Genomic DNA, 17,165 nt, shown 5'->3' with positions numbered 1-17,165 from the left:
ATTGGAGTTGGTGTGGGAGCAAAATTACAGAGTAATTGTGTAACAGAGTTGGTTGTGGCTCTGAACTGAGTAAAATAGTACAAGAGTTAATTTCAAGACACACTGAACAGAGTCAAATACCAAAATAAAGTCAAATACCAGATAAATGAAGCTGTTGTAAAAAGCAGTTTTAGAACTGTGTTGGAATGTGTGAAAAAACATGACCTTACCCATTGGGACTTGACCTGATGGGACTAAGAGTCAGCAATGGGAGGGGTTTTCACTCTTCTCATTGAATGGAATGGAATTTTTTACTCTTCTTGTTGAATACCCCTCCCACTGCCAACCCTTTTTATCCTATTTATGTCCCGAAATAGGACATAAATGTTTTGATGGCCAGTTAATTGTCCAAATCAATGGAGCAGATTTAAGTTTTTGTGCTTGATCCATTCCTAAGACTGAACAGAATCACCTCAAGTGACCAAAACGGTTCGACACAATGGGTAAGGTCATGTTTTTTTTTCACACATTCCAACACAGTTAAAAAACTGCTACAGACTACAGAGATATTATTGTAGCTGAACTTGTGCTGAATACAAAAAAGTCATATGACTTTGAAAATACTGGTTAGATTTGTTGAAATTGACGACAAAATCAGAGCATACCAAAATCATTAGTGCCAGAAAATACCCTCAGACCTCAGGGGGTTAAATGTGTCACATATGGATGTTCATAAAAAAATTGCTTATAAACTAATCCAAGTGAGACAGATGAGTGTTATAGAACGAGGAGTCAAGACGACATGATGTGCACATGGTATAAAATACACAATTGTATTACAAACATATTAACTACATGATCTTGGTGTTAATGATCATGACCTTTATGATCAGATACTTGATCAGAAAGAGAGGAAACACTCCTGAGCTTGCAGCCAAGCACTATTTATAGCAAGGGGTCTTTACTTCCTCTCTTCCCCTGCTTTGTCTCTGTCTGGCTTAAGTTCAGCTTCATCAGCCGTTTTTGGCAGGAAATCTAATCCGTCGATTTCCTCTTGTGTGTGTAATATGTAACTCCGCACCAAGCCGGAAGAGTTTCTGTGTCTCTAATTGAACACTCGGAGTCTGCGATTCATCCAGACCATGCAGTCGCCAACGTTTGTTACATTTATTTCATCAACTGGCTGCATTGAGGTGAAAAACAAACACTGAAATATTCAGAAAGAAAAAGACTGCTGGTGGCCCACCCACGTTCTCAGTGGCACATGCCTTAATCAGAGAGTTGCTTTCACTCTTACAGTCAGGCTGCTTTAGTTTGACTTTGTTATTCTCATGTTTTAAAAACATCTGTTGTACCAAAGCAGTTGGGGATTGCAATCGAGGAAACACCATGCTGCTGACACTTTCATCGCCTTGTTACAAAAGCAAACTTTGCTTCTCTCCAAAGTGGCGCGCTCAATGTGTGACCGAGTTCCAGACACCCTTTTGTGTCTTGATGCCTGCTAATTGGAAGAAATCAGATTACTCGGGATGGCCTCAAGTTTTCTCTCCCAACCAGTGATAGATTGGATTTAAAAAAAAAAAAATCCTCAGAATGCTCCAGCAACAACAGAGGAAATATCCATCACTATGGAGACAAGGTTTTTACTCAAACTCTTCTCTGAAATTGTTATTCCGACTCCTGGATCTGGAACTCATGGTCCTGTCTGTGTGGACTGTTACATTTTCCTCGGATTTCCTCCTGGTTCTCAGGTTTCTTTTCACCTTCCGTTGGTAACACTAAATTGCACTTAAGTGTAAACATGTGCGTGCCTGGTGTATTCCCGCCTCACGCCCAGTGTTTCCTAGAATAGATTCCGGATCCACCTCCACCCTGGCCAGATTTATTTTTCAACCAACACAATGATGAAACATCCAAGTTCAACCCTCTGCACACTTCGTGCTGGTTTCCATGAACAGTATGGTGTAACTGCAGAGCAAATGGCAGCTTCATCAACTCCAAAGAACAAACACATCACAAGCCCAAATCTGTGCTTGTTCTTTCCAGTGAGAGGAGCTCAAGCTGAGGAGCAGTTGTGGAAATTGTCATGAAATAGTAATAGTGCCTCCTGCAAGACAGGAGCCATCATACCAATATGAAACCAGTGCAAACACACAAACAAGCTTGTAAGGCCATGAAATATGATTTCACTTGGTACACTGAGGCCTTTTTGGAGAACCAGACTGAATGACTGATACCGGTTCATCTAAGTCACCTTCGTCACTTTTAAAACCATGGTTCCTCCACAGTTCTTCGTGTGCTTAACAATCCTGGGTTTCTATGTGAACCTTTTCTGAAAAGATCTTCCTTTTCTGGTTTTGTATCATCATGCTTCATGATGTGGCCTTCAAAAACACCAAACATCATCAAACCTCATTAGAGTACTAATTGGCACTTTCTGTAAGACCACTTTCTGAAGCTCTGCATAAACACATACATGCCTTCATTCCACTCAGCTTCTCGTACGCTTTCCTTTAATTTCTGTAAGTATACGTCGAGTGTTCTTGACGTATATTAACATCAACGAGAAGAAAAACTCTGAAGTGCTGTGAGAATTATGGAACGTGTCGGTCTTGTTTATCTGCTCATTTCAGGAAGCGTCGGACGCCTGAAGAGAGTAAATAAGTGAGAAAGTAGGAGTTAGGTGTCAGTCACTGTGATTTCGAGCAGCGTTCTCTCAGGCACACTTGGCACTCCATAGCCACCTCTTTAATGAACTTGGCTTGCTTTAATTGATTGATGCACAACACAAAGACGCTGTTGACTGAGACTTAGTCACGCTGTTTGTTCTCACAAGGATGATTCAGAAGCTGATCCCTGATGCAATTCGTTTCATGACTGTGTTTAAATGCTTGCGGTTGTTTTCATGTTTCTTCAACATTTAACATTTGATTTGATTCATTATTGGAATTCTAATCCTGAATGACTGCCAGCTTTGTGAGATCATTTTAATTTGTAACTATTTAACTATCTTTTCAGTCATTTAATTTTTTTTTTAATTTTCAGTAAATTACAATAAATTCTGTAGTGGCAATCAGGTAAAGAAAAAAGAAGTGCTTTTGGAAAAATCTTCATTGAATACATATTAATTGTTGTTTTCTATTTTCATATATATATATATATATATATATATATATATATATATATATATATATATATATATACACACACGTGTGTGTAAAAAAAAATTTCCCACCTGATTTTCTTTATTCCTAAAATTTCAAAGGCTTGATTAGTAAATATTGTTTTATTTTCATTTTTTTTTAAATTATTTTTAAAAATAATTTCATTAGATAAAAATGTTAAAAACACAAAATCACAAATACATTTTTTTTCATATTTATTTATTTATTTATTTGTTGCTATTCATGGAATTATATAGCCTAGTAAACTAGACCCACCCGCCTAGCGGCCAAAAATATTTTTGCATAGCGAGTGGGTCTAGCCTCGCACCATATAAACAAAAACACCCCGGGCATCAAATCGTGCCCGCCAATCACAATGCAAGGTTTTTGTTTGGATTCTTTGGGCGGGCTTTTGCAGGAGTGACGACAAAGCTGCGCGACGCTGGATTAAGCACAACAGGAAAGATGGCTACGGCTAGTGAACAGCGCGCGTTTGACTCCGCTTTGGAATCAGTTTTAGAAGAATTAGACTTGGAGTTTTCGTTGAAACATGAGCAGGAAGAGGCTCTCCGCTCATTCCTTTTCAAGAAGGACGCTTTCGCTGTTTTGCCGTTCGGCTATGGCAAATGTCTGATCTACCAGCTGGCTCCGCTCGTAGCCAAAAGGATGGGGCTAGTTTGTGCAGTACGAAGAATTAATAAACAGCTTTGAAACATTACTTTTTGATTGTTTCTTATTTTCCCGTTATTTTAAATGTAAGGGAAATTATTTCACCAAACACCACTAAATAAAAACTCTCAAAAACAGTTTAAGCAAACCCTTGAAAAACACTTGAAAAAAATAAGAGTGTATGTTAAGTATGTGGTACAGACTCCAAACTTGTGGTCATTATCTCCAAACTTCTTAATATCTAGAACCTGTTTATTAATTAATACGCATTTTTAAAAATTATTTATTTCAAGGTCTCCCCCACTGCTTTCTGTCGCTCTGACTACGTCACAGTCACTGTTGCACTGATTGGTCAGAGCATTGGCCTATACGCACAGAGACAGTTTGAAAGACAGCGGTTTGTTCCTCCCACACCCGTCGGAAATGTCTACGGATCAAGGCCAGACTAAATATTCACATTTAGTCTGGCTTGCCAGGCTAGGAATTTATATATATATATATATATATATATATACACACACTTTTGTTAAACCATAACAATAACTGACTGAACAACAATATATTTCCTAAAAACTGTTAATAATAAATCTTTAAACTTCAAACATTTAGGACTTGCACCTTAGACAGCATTGAAATGCACTTTTCTATTTATTGCTATTTCCTATCTAGCTGATCTCACTTTGTTGTTGTTGCTGTTGAAGAAAAACTTGGTCTTTAAGAATATAAAGGTTTTCCAGGCTTTCAAGAATCCACTCAATTTGATTCAGTTGCACATCCAGAATATATTTGATACAAAATGAATCTTAATAGATGAACATTTAAACTCCTGCAAACTCCAATAAAAGATCGTTGACATCTAGAACCACCATTACACCACCACCAGGAATGAGAAGAACCCTGCATGGGATATCCGCAGATATATGACGCTCTCTCTGCCCCTCAGATCCGGAGGCAGGGTGGAATCCCGTTGCTGGTGGACCTGCTGGATCATCGGATGGCAGAGGTTCACCGGAGCGCCTGCGGAGCTTTGAGGAACCTTGTCTATGGGAAAGCTAACGATGACAACAAGATTGCCCTGAAGAACTGCGGAGGAATCCCAGCGCTGGTTCGTCTTCTGAGGAAAACCTCGGACGTAGACATCCGGGAGCTGGTTACAGGTAGGACATGATGAACGGTCTTTAACTTAGTCCTGATCTTTAGTGAAGTCCATTCAGGTGAGGGAAACATCAAGGCTTGGTCATGGCTTTGATGAGATTGGACCATAAAATGACTTGTGTTATGAATGTTATCTTACTTCACAGATGTTTTGATTCTTATTTAAGGTTTTGATGCTTAAAGATTAGCAGTTATTATTATCAATTAATAATTAATGAAATAGGTCCAGTTTGAGAGCTACTCTCATTGGCAGCCCTGCCAATAACCACACCCCCGCCCTCTCAGCCACACCCCTTCTCAGCCAAGCAAATTGAATTCTGTCAATACAAACCCGGACAGTGAATAACTTGTATATTTACATTTACTTTGTTGGGCCTTGAGTACCATACCATACAAGCACTGTGATTTCAATGGATTTCTGTGGAGTTAATGCTTCAGTCAAAATAATACACATATTGTGAAACAAGAGCAAAAATGACATGCTTCTGGTGGTGTGGATTGAAATGAAATGAACTGTAAAGCAGAGGTGAATGAGGCCTTGACATACTGCATGATGGCGTGAGCTTTGGGAGTCCAGGGATGAAGTCTTTATGATTACCGCAGCAGATCTTTGACAGAAATGTATGGACAGGTCAGACCTTGGGCATGTTTTTGGGAAATACGTATAGTGGTACTTGAAAGTTTGTGAACCCTTTAGAATTTTCTATATTTCTGCATAAATATGACCTGAAACATCATCAGATTTTCACACAAGTCCTAAAAGTAGATAAAGAGAACCCAGTTAAACAAATGAGACAAAAATATTGTACTTGGCCATTTATTTATTGAGGAAAATGATCCAATATTACATATCTGTGAGTGGCAAAAGTATGTGAACCTTTGCTTTCAGTATCTGGTGTGACCCCTTTGTGCAGCAATAACTGCAACTAAACATTTGCGGTAACTGTTGATCAGTCCTGCACACCGGCTTGGAGGAATTTTAGCCCATTCTTCCGTACAGAACAGCTTCAACTCTGGGATGTTGGTGGGTTTCCTCACATGAACTGCTCGCTTTAGGTCCTTCCACAACATTTCGATTGGATTGAGGTCAGGACTTTAACTTGGCCATTCCAAAACATTAATTTTATTCTTCTTTAACCATTCTTTGGTAGAACGACTTGTGTGCTTAGGGTCGTTGTCTTGTTGCAGGACCCATCTTCTCTTGAGATTCAGTTCATGGACAGATGTCCTGACATTTTTCTTTAGAATTCGCTGGTATAATTCAGAATTCATTGTGCCATCAATGATGGCAAGCCGTCCTGGCCCAGATGCAGCAAAACAGGCCCAAACCATGATACTACCACCACTATGTTTCACAGATGGGATAAGGTTCTTCTGCTGGAATGCAGTGTTTTCCTTTCTCCAAACATAACACTTCTCATTTAAATTGGTTTTGTAACCTTTTCCAGCCTGATGAGCATCAACAATGCTTTTTCTGAGCTCCTCAGAAATCTCTTTTGTTCGTGCCATGATACACTTCCACAAACTTATGTTGTAAAGATCAGACTTTGATAGATCCCTGTTCTTTAAATAAAACAGGGTGCCCACTCACACCTGATTGTCATCCCATTGATTGAAAACACCTGACTCTAATTTCACCTTCAAATTAACTGCTAATGCTAGAGGTTCACATACTTTTGCCACTCACAGATATGTAATATTGGATCATTTTCCTCAATAAATAAATGACTAAGTATCATATTTTTGTCTCATTTGTTTCACTGGGTTCTCTTTATCTACTTTTAGGACTTGTGTGAAAATCTGATGATGTTTCAGGTCATATGCAGAAATACAGAAAATTCTAAAGGGTTCACAAGCTTTCAAGCACCACTGTATCTTCAGGATGTGTGTGGATAAAGCATAATTCAGAGCCTTGGCGTTTGCAGTCTTGTCTTGTGTGAGATGTCAGTTTTTACCCTGAAATGATAAAAAAAACTTACTTTAATCTAACGCATCCTCTTCAAAATGCGTCGAGTATCCTTATTCCTTATTCAGACTCAGATTTGACATTGTCTTTTAATAATCTCTAAACTCACTTGTCTAATGACACATGTCCAACAAGTCTGCGCTTCCTGTTTCAGGGTAAATTAACTCCATTACTGCATAATTTATCCACCAATGGACTGACAAGTGTTTAGCAAAAGTACTTCAGAAATATCCATCCTCTCTTCTTGGGTTATTTTGCTCCACTTGTGCTTCTGGTTCTAACTCTGAAGAAAATAGAGAATTGGGTATGATAAGCTTATTGATCTTCTCTCACTGTGTGGGTTGCCAGGGTGAAACCTGCTCCTGGTAGGTCACAGGTCTTGTTGAGTTTACAGCAAAGAACGCTAGAAGTTATCAGTATTGTTGGAGTCATGGGATAAGTCATCAATGCAGGAAAATGTATCGACTCATATACACTGAGTGAAGGAGTGTGAGTGTGACTCCTGATGTGAACCGTCAGTTCCTCTGGGTTCTCCGGTTTCCTCCCACATCCTATATGCCAGTATGTGGATTCATGACTCCGAATTGTCCCTACATCTGAAGAAGTATGTGAATAGGCGCTTTTGGACTTTCAAACTTTGTCACAGTTCTTAGAACTGTTACAGGAACTTACAGGAAGTGGCACTTTTTTCCATGTCACTGCAAGAACTGAGAACAATCGTAGATCTTAGAATGCTGTTCTGAAGGACTTTTTTAGCTCCTACTTCAGAGTAGGTTCTCTCCCAGCACAAGAGGAACCGTGAGTGATAAGTGTACGCTGATTGCTCAAACACGAGTCAATGCAGCACCAGCAACCACCATTTTTTAAAAATCTGTGTAAAACTTTAGCCGTGCAAACAACAGCTCTTAACATTAGTGGACCAATGGCCCAACAGTGAATTCCAGTTTTTATTGAGCGTATGTTCATGCGACAGAGGAAATGCAGCACGATTTTGAAGTGTCTCAACAAAATATAAAAATCTTGCTTTCATTTCCTACTAATGTCACGCGAGAAAGCCAGCTTATGCCACTTCCTACTAGCGGTGCGAAGGCAAACAGAAAAAAAGCCCTTGAAGGTGTGTAGTTCTCAGGGAAGCTTCCCAGTAGGTGGTTCCTCTCAAGGAGTCAAGAGAACTGTTTGGTCCGAAAGCACCTATAGTATGTTACGCGATGGATTGGCGTTCCAGGGTGTGTTTCCACCATGACCATGACCACGATAAAGCTGAATGAAAGAAACAATGAATGAATTAATATTATACTCTAGTTATAATGAGTACTAGAGTGTTCTTAAAGGTTTTATATAAGAGCTTACAGCAGAGATTCCCTATCAAAGAGTATTCCAAGTAGAACCTATGGAATAAGCCAGCTAGCCATAACCCTTGACCCCTGAAGGAGGCTGATCTTATCAGCGCATTATCATCCTTCTAGTATCAAACTTTTGCAAGTGATAATGTATCATTTCTCTATTTTCCTTTTTTTCCTCTAGCTTTCCCATACAGAATAGGAGAACTTCATCAAACTGCATGTTTAAATAATGCTGTACATTTCCCAAACATGTTCATGAAGCCATTGTTGCTGTTAGTGGAAATGAAGAGCTTTATGACAGATAGCGGATGTATGTGGCTATGCCAGAGAAGCCTGCTAAATGCAGATTACCATATAAATTAAACTCCATGCTGCGCAGCGTACTTAGAGTGGCCGCTGTCACTGTTTAATCAGCCGGCCGGAGACCCAAAGGATTCTCATCCTCTCTGCCTCTAATAAGCCAGTGAATCAGAGTCACGCTTGGCCTGCCTTTGTAGAACGGCATGAATTTAGGAACTGTTAATTGGAGAAAGGTTCCTGAGGATAGATCAGGTTCCTGCTGGCTCTGGTTCTGCCGTAAAGGTGGGTTGCTTTTTCACAGTAAATGAGAGCAAATCATTTGCTTTGCCTCACACTTTTCTTCCAAAGATGAGAAATTGAGAATTAGATCTGGGTTCAGTGCAGTTTGGGTTACTGTTTATGATGATGGTTTTGGATGGTGCTGTGATGACCCTGTCTGCATGTGTTTTGACCCTGACAGTGGACTTTGGTTTGCTATTAATAAAGCACATACATGATAAATTCACCACATAGGGATTCCTTCACCTTCTCAGAAAAAGACTAGAGTTTGGGATAACAGTGTGAGTATTTCCTGATAGTGTTGTAGTCAAGACCACCTAAACTGAGAACAAATCATGGCCAAGACTAAAGTGTATCAAGATCAAGACTTCGAGGGGTTGAGATCAAGTCAAGACCAAGGCCAAGGCAGGGCAAGACAAAGTCAAGACCAGAACCAGACCAGGGCATGTGAAAGAGTATGGGGGAGGGGTGACAGCCATCACCAGGAAGCAAAATTTCAAATTAGCAATGAGTTATGTTATTGGTTGCATTTCAAGCAGGAAATTGTACATCCAATCACAGTAACGATGTTAACAAATAAATCAGACTGTGCACAGGTAATTTAGTGAAATCCCTGCAGTTGTGGTCTTGACTGGTCTTGAAATAAAATCCTGAGTCCTCAGTGTCTGAGACCGAGTAAAAATGTAGTCGAGTCCGAGACGAGACCGAGACCTTCAAAAAGTGGTCTCAAGACCGGTCTCGAGTTCTACAGTGCTATTTTCTGATCTTGTAAGCTTTAGACAACAAAGTTAACAGACAACAATATCAAACACTAATATCTAAACTTGCTTTTAAATGTCGTGTGATTTTTGAACACTGACGTTTTTGAACCATGACCCCAGCTTCATATCACAGACCTTGGCCACAGGACACATTTGGTGTTTTATGAGGTTTTAAAGCATTTAATAACTTCTTTGTGGATGCATTCAAAGCACAAGGTCTTTTCCAACACGTGGTTTCAAAAGAAAAGCCGCAGAGCTTCAGGGTTTTGTGTTTCTCTGAGTTGTGTGCATCTTTTTGGATGAGTCACGCATTAATTGATATACAGTGGCCACATAGAGCAGATGGAATATTAGTCCATACTCAGCAAGGAAGCTGGTGAGAAACTCCGACAGATGAAAACCCCTCGAGAAACAGAAGAACGCTTTGGCACGGAGAACCTTTTGGCTTTCATTACGGATCATTACTGTTGTGAGACTGTAGACTGCGGCTCTGTGGGCTAGAACCAGGAACTGTTTAATTTCTCACAGCCAAGCAAATAGAGTCCTGCTTTCACTATGTGGTGGTTTGCAGCAGCTTCCATGATGAACCAGATTTCAGCTTTGAAAGCCAATGGACAGCCTTCGAAGGTTGTATTTAGATCCCTACACCAAAAAATATTCTAAACCAAATTCAATCCCTTTTAAAACCAGTGCAGAGAAGAATTTATTTTAAGGTGAGAACAATTAACCATTGAAAGAACCCATATAAAGAAACCATTGAAAGAAACCAATAGATTTAAAATCCAGAACCCTTAATGGTTATTTGTATTGTCCTTCTTGGGAATCCTTAAAGGTTTTAGGTGTCTCTGTTAGAATCTAGAACCCTTAAACATACAAAGAACACTTCTTGATGAACCTTTTTGTCTCAAAGTGTAGTTCTGTAGACTCTTACTGAAAATAGGTGAAACCTAAACTACTTAAAGTTCTTCAGTTTGTCTTTTAGGCCAGCTAAGAACCTTTACTGATGCAAAGATGCTTAAGAATGTTGGGAAAAATCCGGAATCCTTAATTTTTCAAAGTTATTACTATGGGTGGACCCTTCAAGGTTCTACATGGAACCCTACAGCAGAGTACATGAACCTATCAGAGACAGAACTCTGTGCAGAACCACTTTGGAAAGTTATCCAAACACCCTTTCTGTCTGTCTGTCTGTCGCCATCCTCGTAGTTGAGCGTTGGTGATCCAGGAAGCCGTTCTGCAAATTTCACAAACTCTCTTGGGTGATTATAGCACACCAGAAGGATCCAAACCCTCATCTGGTAGTGGGGTACACATTCATACCTATGAACAGGAGGAGAACATACAAACTCCACACAGAAAGACCTCCATCAACCATGAGGTTCGAATCTGGAACCTTCTTGCTGTGAGGAGACAGTACTAACCAGTGCACCACCATGCCACCCAAAGACCTCTTAAAGACCACTTAAAGAACCATTTCTTTTTAAGTGTGTAGCCATGTAGTCTCATTCATCTCATTATCTCTAGCCGCTTTATCCTTCTACAGGGTCGCAGGCAAGCTGGAGCCTATCCCAGCTGACTACGGGCGAAAGGTGGGGTACACCCTGGACAAGTCACCAGGTTATCACAGGGCTGACACATAGACAGAGACAACCATTCACACTCACACCTACGGTCAATTTAGAGTCACCAGTTAACCTAACCTGCATGTCTTTGGACTGTGGGGGAAACCGGAGCACCCGGAGGATACCCACGCGGACACGGGGAGAACATGCAAACGCCACACAGAAAGGCCCTTGCCGGCCACGGGGCTCAAGCCCGGACCTTCTTGCTGTGAGGCAACAGCGCTAATCACTACACCACCGTGCCTCCCTAAAATTCGTTATTTAACACTAAATTATCAGATCAATAAACCACAAACACTCATTTGTACATTATGAGAAAAAAACGCAGTGCACAGATTACAGACAATTCGCACAAGTCAATCAGCTCAAGAACAGCTTGCACTTTATTTGAATAGTAATAATAATAATAAAGTCTACTGTGTTTTTGCACCATTCTTTAAACCTGTTGTTGAAATAACAATGGAACAGATGGCAAACATTTTCACTTCTCGAATCCTATTGTTTTCTTTTAATTGAGCACTCGGTGGACAGAAATGGATGTACAGTTGTGGTCAGAAGTTTACATACACTCATCATGGGCAGGAATGTCATGGTAATTTTGGGCTGTTAATGATTTCCTTGAACTGTTCCTTTTTCCAGGGTGTAAAAGGAACACCCTGTACATCTTTACACAGGGTGTAAAGATTGTACATCTTTACACCCTGGAAAGATGTACAATCTTTCCAGGGTGTAAAGATTGTACAGTGTACATCTTTAATGACTTCAAAAAACGAGAATTGAGTGCACAAGTTTGAATTTATTTTGGATTTTCTCTAATCCACGCAGGGTCAAAAATATACATACCGGCTCAAATATATGCATACACCCCCACTAATATTTGGTTAAATGCCCCTTAGTAAGTTGCACCCTGACCAGACGCTTTGGGTAGCCATCAGCAAGCTTCTGGCATAATTCTGGCTGGATATTTGACCACTTTTCTTGGCAGAATTGGTAGAGTTCATTTAAATTGCTTGGTTTCCTGGCACGGACCCGGCTTTTAAGAGTAGTCCACAAATTTTCAATCAGGTTGAGGTCGGGGCTTTGGGAAGACCATTCCAGAAGCTTAATGTTAGCCTGCTTTATCCATTCCAAAACCAGTTCTGATGTCTGTTTGGGATCATTGTCCTGTTGGACCACCCAACTGTGTCCAAGTTTTAACCATCTCGCTGTTGATTTGAGGTGAATTTGAAGAATTTGCAGGTAGTCCTCCTCCTTCATTATTCCATCCACTTTGTGCAATGCACCAGTACCACTGGCAGCAAAACAGCCCCAGAGCATGATGCTACCCCCACCATCCTTGACAGTTGGTTCAGTGTTCTTAGGTTTGAAAGCCTCACCTTTACTCCTCCAAACATACCTCTTATCATTGTGGCCAAATAGCTCAATCTTTGTTTCGTCTGACCATAAAACTTTTCTCCAGAAGGCATTTGGCTTGTCCATGTGGGCAGCTGCAAATTTCAGTTGAGCTTGAAGGTATCGATTTTGGAGCATGGGCTTCTATCTTGGTCGGCACCCTCTCAGTCCATAGCAATATAAAACTCGCTTCACTGTGGACAGTGATGCTGGTGTTGCAGCAGTTTCCACTTCATGGCAGGCTTGAGCCTTGGTGGTTCCTGGGTTGTTCCTGAACATCCTAACCAATTCCCTTTCATCTGAGGGTGACAGTTTGGGTCTTCTTCTAGACCTTGCCAAAGTGATGACACATATGAATAACTTGTACTTACGTACAATTGTTGAACTGATGATCTTGGAATCTGCAGTTGTTTAGAAATGGCTCCAAGGGACCTTCCCAACTTGTATAAATCTACAATTCTCCTTAGATCTTCACTGAGTTCCTTGGACTTTCTCATGGTTCTGAGTATTGGTCAATCCAATGAGTGCTGTCAAACACACTGCAAAAAATCTGAAAACTGAATTTGAGGAGAAAATTCCTTAATACTAGTGAAATTATCTTGCTGCATGGACAGATAATTTTACTTAACAAGACATATTGGAATAAGTTGGTTACAATCTAGAACTAGGTTTAATAATCTCAGAGTTGGTGTCTTGTATTCTTCTAATAGGAAATGCTAGATTGTTTCACCTATATTCAAGATATTCTAATTTGTTAAGATATCATTTTTGCAGTGTAGAAGAATACAAGACACCAACTCTGAGATTATGAAACCTTGTTCTAGATTGTAACCAACTTATTCCAATATGTCTTGTCAAGTAAAATTATCTGTCCATGCAGCTAGATAATTTAACTCGTATTAAGGAATTTTCTCCTCAAATTCACTTTACAGTTTTTTGCAGTGCAAATCCTTTGTATGCTGGCAACGAGAAACTACCAGTTGTCATCAATCATGGTCACTAATGAGAAGTTAATAGGTCTTGGCCTTGTCAAGTTAAAAGACATTGTAGAACCTTCAGCACCACTTATGAACAGATTTCAGTGGATATATATATATATATATATATATATATATATATATATATATATATATATATATATATATATATATATATATATATCCTTCTCACCCCCGGCGGGGGGGTGGTATCCATGTCATCCTCAAGCTCGGGTCCTCTACCAGAGGCCTGGGAGTTTGAGGGTTCTGCGCAGTATCTTCGATGTTCCTAGTACTGCGCTCTTCTGGACTGAGGCTTCAGATGTTGTTCCTGGGATTTGCTGGAGCCACTCTCCCAGTTTGGGGGTTACTGCCCCAAGTGCCCTCACTACCACGGGGACCACGCAACCCTTGACCTTCCACATCCGTTCCAGCTGCTCTTTCAACCCTTGATACTTCTCAAGTTTCTCATGTTCCTTCTTCCTGATGTTGGCGTCAGCTGGGATCGCCACATCTATCACCACCACCCTCTTCTGCTCTTTGTCCACCACCACTATGTCCGGTTGGTTAGCCAGGATCTGTTTGTCAGTCTGGAAGCTGAAGTCCCACAGAACCTTGGCCCTCTTGTTCTCAGCCACCTTCTGTGGTATGGCCCATTGGGACTTGGGTACTTCTATTCCATACTGGTTGCAGATGTTCCTGTATACTATCCCAGCCACTTGGTTGTGCCTCTCCATGTACGCTGATCCAGCTAGCATCTTACACCCTGCTACTATGTGCTGGACTGTTTCAGGGGCTTCTGATCTACTCTGGTAGATCCTGGCCTCTATGGCTCTTGTGCTTATGGCCTGTTCTTGTGCTGCCATGATTAGTGCCTCTGTGCTGTCTGTCAGTCCTGCATTATCCAGCCACTGGTAGGATTTCTTGATATCAGCCACTTCCTCTATCTGACGAAGGTACATGCCATGTAGGGGTTTGTCCCTCCAGGTTGTCTGTTCCTCCTCCTCCTCTGCGCTCTCATCAGGGTTCTGCTGTCTGAGACATTCACTTAGCAGTTCATCCTTTGGGGCCATCTTTCTGATGTATTCTCGGATTTTTGATGTTTCATCCTGGACCGTGGTCTTGACACTCACTAGCCCTCAGCCTCCCTCTTTCTGCTTAGTGTATAGTCTCTGGGTGCTGGACTTGGGGTGGAACCCTCCATACATGGTGAGGAGCTTTCTAGTCTTGATATCTGTGGCTTCTATCTCCTCCTTTGGCCAGTTTATGATACCAGCAGGGTATCTGATGACTGGTAGTGCATACATGTTGATGGCTCGGACCTTGTTCTTACCATTCAGCTGACTTTTCAGGACCTGTCTTACTCTCTGGAGGTATTTGGCTGTGGTTGACTTCCTTGTGGCCTCTTCATGGTTTCCATTAGCCTGTGGGATGCCGAGGTACTTGTAGCTGTCTTGGATATCACCTATGTTGCCCTCTGGTAGGTCAATCCCCTCAGTCCGGATCATCTTGCCTCTCTTTGAGACCATCCGGCCACACTTGTCCAATCCGAATGACATCCCTATGTCATCGCTATAGATCCGGGTGGTGTGGATCAACGAGTCTATTTCTCGCTCGTTCCTGGCATACAGCTTGATGTCATCCATGTAGAGCAGGTGGCTGATTGTTGCCCCACTACGGAATCGATACCCGTAGCCGCTCTTCGTGATGATCTGACTGAGGGGGTTCAGGCCTATGCAGAACAGCAGTGGTGATAGCGCATCTCCTTGGTATATGCCGCACTTGATGTTGACTTGGGCAATGGGTTTTGAGTTGGCCTCATTTCCATTGAGTTCTGAATGAAGGTCCTTAGGTTCCTGTTGATCTTATACAGTTCCAGACATTCCAGTATCCATGTGTGTGGCATTGAGCCGTAGGCTTTCTTGTAGTCAATCCAGGCAGTGCACAGGTTGGTCTGTCTCTTCTTACAGTCTCGGGCGACTGTTCTATTGACCAGTGTTCTATTGACTGTTCTATTGACCTGGTGCTTGGCTCCTCTGGTGTTACTGCCAATCCTTTTCTGTGCCTCGCTCATGTATTGAGCCACATGCTTACTCATTTTTGCCGCAATGATGCCTGACAGGGCCTTCCATGTTGTAATTGAGACAGGTAATTGGCCGGTAGTTGGATGGGATGGGTCCCTTCTGGGGGTCCTTCATGATTAGGACTGTCCTGTTTCCAGTTGGGTCACGATCTTCCTTCTCAGGTCAGCAGCTCTTGTGTTGAGTCTGTTAGCTGTTGGGGCCCGGTACCCAATCTCTGGTTGTGGGGATGATGACATCTCCCCGCTCCCCCTTGCCGTAGCATCGTTGTTGTATTTCATTAATCTCTAGTTGTGATAGTAGATTTCGATTATGGATGTTGGAACACTGGGCTAATAGCTGTTTCTTTGTTACCCTTGATTGTATCCAATGGTCCCACATTCGCTGCATGTATCCCCTCTCTCTGGGATTGCTTGTATAGTAGCATTCCAGCAAATCCGTATTTTCTGTCCTCGTCCATCGATGTCTTGTTCCAGTAGCCCATTTCTCATCAGTTTGCGGGCGACGTCTGAGCCGGTATGACTCTATCTAGTTATGTCTTCACTCATTCCTGAGGTAGGCTGATATATCATGAGGGGTCTTGCCTAAGGACCCTTACTGGATGAATCCCCGACCGGGATTCGAACCCCGATCTCCCACATCGTAGTCAGTGAGCATTACCACTGTACTATCCAGCTGATGTGTGTGTGTGTGTGTGTGTGTGTGTGTATATATATATATGATGAGATATATATATACACAACCCCGATTCCAAAAAGTTGGGACAAAGTACAAATTGTAAATAAAAACGGAATGCAATAATTTACAAATCTCAAAAACTGATATTGTATTCACAATAGAACATAGACAACATATCAAATGTCAAAAGTGAGACATTTTGAAATTTCATGCCAAATATTGGCTCATTTGAAATTTCATGACAGCAACACATCTCAAAAAAGTTGGGACAGGGGCAATAAGAGGCTGGAAAAGTTAAAGGTACAAAAAAGGAACAGCTGGAGGACCAAATTACAACTCATTAGGTCAATTGGCAATAGGTCATTAACATGACTGGGTATAAAAAGAGCATCTTGGAGTGGCAGCAGCTCTCAGAAGTAAAGATGGGAAGAGGATCACCAATCCCCCTAATTCTGCGCCGACAAATAGTGGAGCAATATCAGAAAGGAGTTCGACAGTGTAAAATTGCAAAGAGTTTGAACATATCATCATCTACAGTGCATAATATCATCAAAAGATTCAGAGAATCTGGAAGAATCTCTGTGCATAAGGGTCAAGGCCAGAAAACCATACTGGGTGCCCGTGATCTTCGGGCCCTTAGACGGCACTGCATCACATGCAGGCATGCTTCTGTCTTGGAAATCACAAAATGGGCTCAGGAATATTTCCAGAGAATATTATCTGTGAACACAATTCACCGTGCCCGCTACCGTTGCCAGCTAAAACTCTATAGTTCAAAGAAGAAGCCATATCTAAACAT

The 17,165-nt window shown here is 41.3% G+C and overlaps 1 protein-coding gene across 6 annotated transcripts in view; it reads left to right on the top strand.

Annotated features, from left to right (window-relative positions):
• The window catches only part of ctnnd2a (catenin (cadherin-associated protein), delta 2a), a 789,966-nt gene that overhangs the window by 590,344 nt on the left and 182,457 nt on the right, over window positions 1-17,165 (top strand). For all 6 annotated transcript variants that reach the window (XM_060899742.1, XM_060899744.1, XM_060899741.1 and 3 more), the window contains one exon: window positions 4,756-4,969. In XM_060899742.1, coding sequence (XP_060755725.1) covers window positions 4,756-4,969 — 214 coding nt within the window. The remainder of the gene's footprint in view (window positions 1-4,755; window positions 4,970-17,165) is intronic.

This window comes from Neoarius graeffei, chromosome 19, assembly GCF_027579695.1.
Source record: "Neoarius graeffei isolate fNeoGra1 chromosome 19, fNeoGra1.pri, whole genome shotgun sequence".
In the NCBI taxonomy this organism is placed as follows: domain Eukaryota; kingdom Metazoa; phylum Chordata; class Actinopteri; order Siluriformes; family Ariidae; genus Neoarius; species Neoarius graeffei.
This window is presented reverse-complemented; position numbering and strand designations above follow the sequence as displayed.